The sequence below is a fragment of the Paroedura picta genome, chromosome 2 (assembly GCF_049243985.1).
Source record: "Paroedura picta isolate Pp20150507F chromosome 2, Ppicta_v3.0, whole genome shotgun sequence".
Lineage (NCBI taxonomy): Eukaryota > Metazoa > Chordata > Lepidosauria > Squamata > Gekkonidae > Paroedura > Paroedura picta.
The window spans coordinates 94,311,648-94,320,637 of NC_135370.1; the positions used below are offsets into that span (position 1 = coordinate 94,311,648).

Sequence of the window (8,990 nt, forward strand, 5' to 3'; positions counted from 1 at the left end):
ACATAGAATCAGCTGTAGACAACTGACCTGAACATCTAACATGCACTTCTTAAAAGGCAAAGTTTTGGTCTATTTTTGCAATTCACTTTAACAATTGCAATTCTTTAGACTTTTTCCAGCTTTGTTCTCAGCTTTCAAACAAGAAAGCCCAGAACCTATTAAAAAATACTTAGGAAGAGACCCTGATTAAATTCATATCCAAGAGACAAACGTCACATAAAGAGTGCATCCTACAGTCTGAAAGTTGTATCTTTCATCTCAGTTCTTGATTGTCCTTTTATTTCATCAGGTTAATTTCTTATTTGCTCTATATTTCTAAGTATGTTTGTTGATAACTATGCTTAGTTCAATATAATTTAACTCTAAGTTTGTTTAGGACTGTAATCTTAATGCAAAACTGGTAAAGTTGCAATTTCTCTGTGATGCTTGGAAAGCATGCATTTTCTCCATCCTCATATGCCACCCTTGCTATCAATGCCAAATTGGAAATTTGGGCTTGGATTCACACTAACGTTTCCATGAGCACTTCAGCCTGTGCAGCATGATTTTCCTACCTCAATCCTTGCAAAGAAGTGCTATGCCCTTTGAGAGAAGACCCCCCCCCACACACACACACACAAAAAGATTTTCAGGAGCATTTCAGGTTGCCTCAGAAAGAGGGGAAATCAGTGGAAGTCCTTGCATCCATGAAAACATTACTCTGGATCAAATCATGGGTTTCTGCAGGCTAATGTTATTGTGAAAATTAGTTTTTATGACTGTATCACATGGTGGCCCTCGTCATGATTGTGAGTGCACTGATCTACCAGCACCCTCAAAACAAAAAGCTGTCATTCCATATATAATTTTCTTCAAAATAATAATTTCTTGGTTCTACAATTTAAAAATGCTACTGCATCAGTGATTAGATGGATCACCGAAGTGCCCGATTGGAATGGATGAAAGCCATAGGTATATGGATCCAACAGCGGTTCCTTGCCAGCTGCTTCACAAAACCATATAACAGTAAAAAGGTTTAAATGAAAGATCAGTTTCTCAATCCATGTGTATCTAAAATACTTTTTTAATCTTGCATAAATTCACAAATGATACAATATTTAAGTATCTTTTAAACATACTATACAATTGTCAGTTAAATGTTTTACATCAAGGCACAGCACACCATATCTTACAGATATGCCTTGATAGGCAGCAATTTAGTGTAATCCCCGAGATTTGGCAGTATTGCCAAGATAAATAGCATGGGTCATATTTCACAGATACGCTAGAAGATAAATAAATAAATAGATGCTGTCACATTTTATTTGAAATAGAACTGCATATAAAAAGAATATACAATAATTTAATTTGAATAATTATCTTGGAATATATATATTATATTTAACAGAAACGTTTTGTTTTAAACTTAAATTAAACAATTCTTCAATATTAGAAGGATGCAAAAACGAATCTTCTATTCAGCCAACTTGATTTATGGAAGAAAGTTGCTTTCAAGAGAAATTAAAAGGAGTTCACTGCTCAGTTTCATGGCAACCTGAAAGAAACCAAATCAGAGGTTTCAGTATTTCTCACTGGAAACTCTTTATTACTTGGTTATTAAATATAAATATTGAAAGACAGTGCAAGATCATTACGTGTGGCCCATTAACATACTGGTGGGAATGAGAATAACAGAGATTATAATCCCACAGTTCCGCAGGGCCTGCAAAAGGGAGCTCCTCCACCAGGCATTTGCCCAAGACCGACCATAGGTCCCCCCTCAGACATCCCCTGAATCAGCCTGACCTCTCTAGGGGGTTTAGCTTGTTATGTTGTTATTGTTGGGATCACTGAAGTTGTTTTGTTTAGAACCACCGTTGGATTGTTCTTGTTGTATATTGACTATGTTGTATGTTGACTCGTTCCATGTATCCCCCTATGATGTTGTATATAAACCGCCCTGAGCCATATGGAAGGGTGGCATAGAAATCAAATAAATAAATATACAACAGGGGCTAAAATGTGACTCTAGATAAACCCTAAACTGAGTTATAGCCTTCTAGACCTACTGGATTTAGAAGGATGTTACACTGTTCAGGATTACACTCCAAGTGTTAATCTTCAGATGATGAACATTAATTTTTTATACATAAATCTGTTTTAAATGCCTTTATTAGTACCACTGTAAATGGGAAATTGCAATGTCTGTTTAATTTAGATTCTTTGTTGTGCACTTAAATGAATAATATCATTTCCAAATGCATTTTTCCTCCTAGCAATCCGGAGTAGCAGGAAATTAGAAAGTCAGGCAGCTTATTATGTATGTAGCAAGATAATTTGCTTTTCTTGTGTTCGAGCATATTGTCCTGCTGATAAGATCCAGCTGAACAAAAGTGAATCAACATGTCTTCGAAAGAGTGGTGTGGGGGAGGCTTAGGATGATCCGGTTGGGGTGTAGAGCTCCTTCCTACCAGCTCTCAGTCACTGCTACAGGCTCACCAAGTACAACATCTTCAAAAGCCAACATCTACAGGAGAGTATTCAAGATTACATCATTTTCCTAACGATAGCTTCAAATGGGCAGCCGTGTTGGTCTGAAGTAGCACAATAAAAACAGAGTCCAGTAGTACCTTTACGACCAACAAAGATTTATTCAGGGCTCACTTAAAGGTGCTACTGGACTCTGTTTTTATCATTTTCCTAAAATGTTTCCCCTCTGGTAGAATAATTTTTTAAAAAAACAGAAGCACCCAACAATAACCAACATTTCTTTACATCTGTGCCATCAGTGCTATATGAGACAGAGGGAGTAGAGAACTATGCAAAAGTGAAGGAAGTACTTTATCTTCCTCCTTCCAAACCAATCTTAGATTCCAATGCAAAGGGACAGTCCTGCCTTCATGTACAGACGCCATCAAAAAAAACCTCATCCTGACCATCCCATGAAATTTCACACACCCTTTGCTAGTCATGAAATGGCAGTAAATATGTGAACAAGCCATGTTTATTACAAGGAATACCACTATACCACCATTAGAAAATAAAACTGCCCACATTACTTGTGAAGAGGTACAAATCCCAAATCTGTATATCAACAAGTAAAATTTCCCTCTATAACATTCAAGGCATTCCCCAAATCTATAAATTTCAGTTCTCAATTTGTAGACCTTTAAGTCTGCACATCAAGATATAAAGATATTGAATTCTGCCATTCAATGCCAGAAAATATTAAAGCTGAAATATCCAAAATTGCACTGTCTTCCACTTCATCAGAAATTAGCCATCCAGTTTACAAAAAAAAGAAAAGAAAAGTAGTTTACTGATTGAAAGGGAAGTAAAATCCTGAAGCTCCCGACTGCATTGGAGGCTTGGTTCTCCACTTAAATGATACAGATTTCACACTACAAGATCATCCTGCTAGGAACTGAGATATATAGAAATCAGTAGCACTGATGCTGCCAGCTGTGGCCTATGATGTGTTTACCATATTTTCCAGGGGTCATTCAGCAGATTACATCTGAACGTTTCTTCTTCGCCTGCCGAAAGCTTTTGCCCCCACGTTGGTGGGTACAAAGTTGCTCTTGCCCACTCCTCCTGACCTGCTCAGGAAGTCTGCCAAGCGATGGGTCACACAGGTTGCTGTGTTGCATGCTCTCTTCTGTGCTGTTTTACTGCTTTTCCAAATAAACAATGAAAATTCATATTACTAATTTTTATTTTCAAAAGCATCTATCTTATATATTATTCTAAACACTGATAAGCCTATAAAATTTCTAAGTTCCCTTCTCTTGGTTTCAAAAGCATAGCCAACTTCCATTGCTTTAACTGTGGTGACATTTGCTTTATGCTTTCTTGCAAGTGTCTATTAACCACTCAAAGAAGCAGTTCTGTTCCAAAATATGTTGAAGTCTCATTCTTCTATTTTTACAACAATGAACATTTTGTGAGCCAAATAAGTATCAACAGTAATCTAGCAATGGAAAAGGAATTCTGACTGCAGTCTGATTCCTGTATTTATTCAGAAGTAAATCACTGATACTTCAGATTGCAACCTTCAATCTAACTCAGTCCTTGAGATCAGGCATTGATTTGATCGACCTAGAATTAAAAGCCTGTGACTTGTCATTGATTGATAACCATTTAATTTCTATGTTTAATGATGCAATCGAGAAGAAAAAGACTTCATTGAGGTTTTGTTTAAACTGCAATAAATAAATATTGAAATCTTGCTTCTTACACATGAAGCTGCCTTATACTGGATCAGACCATGGATCCATCAGAGTCAGTACTTGTCTACCCAGACTGGCAGTACCATTCCAAGGTCTCAGGCAGAGTCCTTCACATCACCTACTACCTGGTCCTTTCAACTGGAGAGGCCAGAGACTGGAATTTCCCTGAAGTGCTGCCTCACAGAGCAATCCTAAAAATATGTATTGTTCCCATTCTAAATTTATCCAGTATACTACACAGATTCAAGCAATTAAAGACAAACGAAATAGGAATAAAATATTGAAATTCTTACCTGGATACACTCCAAAATAATAACACATTTGTTACTAGGTATAAGTTCTATTACTGGCAAATTTGGTATTGTGTGTCATGATATGTACAGAGACTGAATAGATGTGAAAAGGCATTAAAATCGAGACCTTTCTCGTGGACTTCCTTGGAGCAGAGGTGGTTGCCTTCATAGGCATGCTGCACTGAGCAGATATTTATTGTTTTAAAACACTCAGTTTAAGCGAACTTTCACATTGCATTACTTTTCTCCTGTGCAGAGAAAAGGTTAAAGCTATGCCTAGAACTTCTATAATAAAGAGACAAATGATTAAGAAATCATTCAAAATTAGAAACTAGACCTGATCCTTATAGAAAAATAGGTTTATTAAACAGCTGTATGGGCAGGCATGAAAGAGATATTTATTTATTCTTACAATGAGTAGCCAGAAATCAGGTTATTAGTTGTAAAATAAACATCTAGGAAAATCAGTTGAAATATCAAGGCAAAATGGTATATATTTCTCCCCTAGCCCCCTCCCCTGACCCCGCCCCCAGCCCCAACATGGTATATGTGTGTCCTGTTCCTTAACTTCCTAACTTGAGGTTCCACTCCAGCATTCTCTCTCCAAAACAGACTCAAAAGAACATAGCAAAGTTAGCAATCAAGGTTAGATCCACATGCATCAAGTTTTTAAAAGAAGGGAAACAAAAGTAAGAGGAGAGGACATCAGCACATCTAGTTGCTTCCGAGGGTTTCCTCATAGTTTGCATAGCGTTCACTCTCCAGGTCATTCAGCACATTCCTTTTCTTGCCAGGAGTTCCAGCCCCGACGTCAGTACGAGGGTAAGTTTGCAATTTGTGCAATTCTTGAGACAGTTTGCCCAAAACACAAGTACTCAGGTTGGCACAGCGTTTGGAAATAGGTCTATCCAAGCTGCAAAGGGGAAAAACATGCCAAACCAGTAACAGAAAAACATGCATGGTCATGCCTTACCCCAGCCCTCCAGCGTTTCATGAAACCACAACCAGAGACAACAATTTATAAGTAGACAAAATCAAACGATCTCTCTGCGGTTCCGCGCGTTACCATGCAGTGGGTCGACCAGAAGGGAAATGGGGAGAAAGACATGAATTGCTTCCAGTCGCTCAAGCAGGCGGGTTAGTTGGGAGAGGTTTTTTTTTGGGGGGGGGGGGGATGTGTGGTTGGATGCTGCCTGGTCATTCGCAATCCCGGCGGGAGAAAGGGGAGGGGCGGTTCATGTCCTCTGGCATGCTGCTGAGCCTCATTCATCATCATGCTTTGCGGAGGAGGCGAAGTCGTGGCGCGGGTGCAATGGCCGGCCTCGGCCTCGGCGGGGAAGGGGGCGCTGCGTGCATGGGGGCGGGGGAGGCCGGCCCTGAGTCGCCCGAGGGCCTCCCTCTCGCCTCCCAGCGGCATGCAGCTAGCTGGACTTCGCCATCGCTGGAAGGGAGAAAGCGGGAACGTACCTCTTGCTGCCCCAACTTCCTATCTCTCTCCCCCCCCCCTTCTCAATCTCACCTCCCCAGCCTTGTTGGTTTTTAAGAAGAACAGTAACTCACGAGTAAGTGACTAACGGGAATCAAGGACGGCGAGGAACCCGAAGGCCGGCCAAGGAGAGCGAGGGTTCCCCCGCACGCCCCTCCGGCCAGCTCCGCTGAGAAATCCCCCGTCCGCCGGGCGATCCGTGCCCGCGCCCGCCCTGCCTGCTTGCCAGCCTGCCAGCCTGCCAGCCTGCCTGCCTGTGTCCCCCGGGCGGCACAGCGCGGCGCGGGTCGTCCTTACCTGTTCCCTTCGCTCGCCTGCTCCAGCTCTTCCGCCGTCATCTGGACGTACTCTTTCACCAGCGCGTTCAGTAACCGCCGGGCTTCGTAATCGCCCAGCGTCCCTCGGTCCGTCACCGACTCGAAGCCGGGTCTAGGCGGGGAACAGCAGGAAGGAAACGTCGCCGCTGAAAGGGCGGGAGCGCTGGGGGCGTGGAGGGAGGGAGGGGCGCCTCGCTCTGCCGGGCCCCCCACCCGCCCACATGCGTGAGTTAATCCGGAGAAAAGAGGAGCCCGGCTTCTGCATTCATTCCATTAAAACGCACGAGATCCCCCGGTTTTTGCCCTCCACTGGAAAGTCGGGGGAGGGGAGGAACTCCAGTCCCCGCCCCCCCCCCCAGTCGCATCTTAACTACCCGTCTCTGCGCTCGACACAAGTAGCTAAATGGAGTTAACAAGTCCGTATCATATGCTCCATTGCATATTATCTTGCTTAGGCATTTGTGCAGGTCCCTCTTGTGGGAGAACAAGCACTCAGCGGGGCCCCTTCTAAGCCAAAACACAACCCAGGTTCCGATCCAAGGGCCGGGCTCCCCCTTCGCTCGTTTTTTGGAACCACTTTGCCGCCGATTCGTATCCCACAGTCTCCTCCACCTACAACCCTCCGACCTCTTACCTGAGTGGGACTGCCTGGTAGTTCTCCATCTGGCAAGCCACTAAGGCATAGACGGCGAGGAAAGAGGAAATCTTCAGCATGACCATAGTGTTGTCTCTGCAAAAAAGGCTCGCGTTAAGGAGGGGCCATTTTTGCCAGGCTGTAGCCCGCACAGCAATACATGAGCCGCAACTAAGGCTGCCCAACCCTAGGGAAGAAGCCCTCCGGGACACCGTGAAGCTTACTTTAGAGTAAACATCCGGCTGCGGAAGGGGGTTCTCTTTCCCTAGGCGCAAAAAATGGCGCAAGATGTGTACAGGAAACTCTCCCTTTCGTTGGCCAGTGGTCTTGTTACCGAAAGAGTCCCACCGCCAGCTTCTAGATTTGGAGGTGTCCCCGAGTTTAATGTATGACGGTGAGACTGAAAATATTCAATGAAGTGAATCAACAGATGAGAATCAGCCATCCCATTCCCTCTGGGAAAGAGAGAGCACGTCGAGGACAATAGATCTCAAGGAAAATGGTGAAAGGTGACCGGAGATGTTTCTCTTCTAAACGTAAAATCTGAATACATAGAAAATGTGTCTATTTCGTTTTCAATGGGAAAGAAGGTCGTCATGAGAGGGAACCATATGCCTTCCGAGCATTATTTCCAAGGGAATGATCGTCAATTGGGCACACTTTAGAGCTTACCAAGCAAACCTGTGGCACCAGGTGGGAATAATTTTTATTTCGATAAAATATCGATGCTTTACATAGTCACCATGTATATCCATAATAACCTTTCTGGGCTGTACCTTTCTGGAGTGCACCATACATATAAACATGGTCACTTTTCGGAGTTCTCCCACACAGCAAGAGAGTTAAAGGTTTTCTCAGGCCAAGTAATTAAACCTACGTTTAAAAAGAAAAATGGCCTGGGGCATCTCATAGGCGCCCCATCATAGAACTGTGAGCTTGCTTATTGTCTCAAGCCGCTGTGATCGAACCCCCTTTATCTATCAGGATCTGTTCTTTTGTCTTAAACGCGTTTTATAAAACTGTGCTTCCCTACAAGCGCGTGCGCAAGCACACACACACACACATCTATGTGCAGTAATGGGTGAAGGAGGGAGTGAAACACCTTTTACGTTCCCCGCACGAGCCTGCTGAAGAAGGCTGAAGCCCCCTGCTGCAGTAGCCTTTGAGGGGTCACCACCAGACTCTTCGTTGCCTCTGCCGCTACCAATTTACACAGGCTGCCCCATGAAACATGCTCCAGCGTGGTGACTGTGTGAGTGTTGATTTAAAGCATTGCATTGTCCAGATCCGATAAAGAAAAGCGGGAGTATGCCAAACAGAAATGCTTTGTAAAAATGAGCGAGCCATTTCCCATACCAACTTTTTAAAAATGTAATATACGAAGCATAGACGCTTCTTTTGCGTTATTTGGAACCTATTGCCTTTTCTTATCAAGTGAAATGTCAAACTGTACTCTCCCCCAAGGGTCCAGAAATGTTCACTCTGCCCCAAAATCCACATCCCAAGAACTAGCATCGACATGGCATCCTTAAAAGGTAATCTTGCAAGCTGGCCGCCGGTGAGCAGGACTCGGCACCAGCTGCTTTGTATGAATCAAGAAAAGGCTTACCTTGGGATGCAAAGCGTCTTCGGGAAGAATAAAGAAGGTTCTTCGCTGTGCGATTCTAAATCGTGATGTTCTTCAGTGCCCAACTACCCCCTTTATATCTACCGCCAGGGTAAAAGTGTGTAGGCGTCCTACGAACACTCGCCAGCCAATCGCGTTCTCCGTTGTCACTATACGACCAATCAACGACTGACCACGAAATTCAGGCTCCCGAATTACGTCATCCTCCAGTCACTGAGTATTCCATTCACAAAAATTGCCAGTCATTTGGCCACATCTGATAGGCTTATTTGCATTGAGGTCATTGAACACCCCCCCCCCATGGCCAGAAGGGAGGGGGACGCATCAGACGATTAATGAAATGTAAGGGAAATTGTCTCGAGTCATTAATAACATCTAGGCCATCCCACATCCTCATCCTCACAAGGGCTACCGTATCTTTTAAA

The 8,990-nt window shown here is 43.4% G+C and overlaps 1 protein-coding gene across 3 annotated transcripts; it reads right to left on the bottom strand.

Annotated features, from left to right (window-relative positions):
* Window positions 1–1,073: 1,073 nt before the first annotated feature.
* LOC143829981 (calcitonin gene-related peptide 1) lies at window positions 1,074–8,774 on the bottom strand. Of its 3 annotated transcripts, none has more exons than XM_077321686.1 (5): window positions 8,548–8,774; window positions 6,939–7,034; window positions 6,285–6,416; window positions 3,464–3,653; window positions 1,074–1,534 (listed from the first exon to the last, which is right to left on the bottom strand). In XM_077321686.1, exons 2-4 carry the CDS (start codon window positions 7,022–7,024, stop codon window positions 3,491–3,493), a joined length of 381 nt encoding a protein of 126 aa, XP_077177801.1. In that variant the 5' UTR covers window positions 7,025–7,034; window positions 8,548–8,774; the 3' UTR covers window positions 1,074–1,534; window positions 3,464–3,490. The 3 variants fall into 3 exon arrangements, with proteins under 3 accessions (XP_077177801.1, XP_077177802.1, XP_077177800.1); XM_077321687.1 differs by having other exon boundaries at window positions 3,464–3,650; window positions 8,548–8,772; XM_077321685.1 differs by lacking the exons at window positions 1,074–1,534; window positions 3,464–3,653 and adding an exon at window positions 3,660–5,414 and having other exon boundaries at window positions 8,548–8,695.
* Between the last annotated feature and the right edge of the window lie 216 nt (window positions 8,775–8,990).

Excerpts from the sequence above, each read along its gene's own strand:
- LOC143829981 (XM_077321685.1), bottom strand. The coding sequence starts at position 7,024 with ATGGTCATGCTGAAGATTTCCTCTTTCCTCGCCGTCTATGCCTTAGTG. Across the intron at positions 6,417-6,938 it reads TACCAGGCAGTCCCACTCAG|ACCCGGCTTCGAGTCGGTGA; the intron begins GTAAGAGGTCGG and ends TTCCCCGCCTAG. Across the intron at positions 5,415-6,284 it reads CAGGCGAGCGAAGGGAACAG|CTTGGATAGACCTATTTCCA; the intron begins GTAAGGACGACC and ends TCCCCTTTGCAG.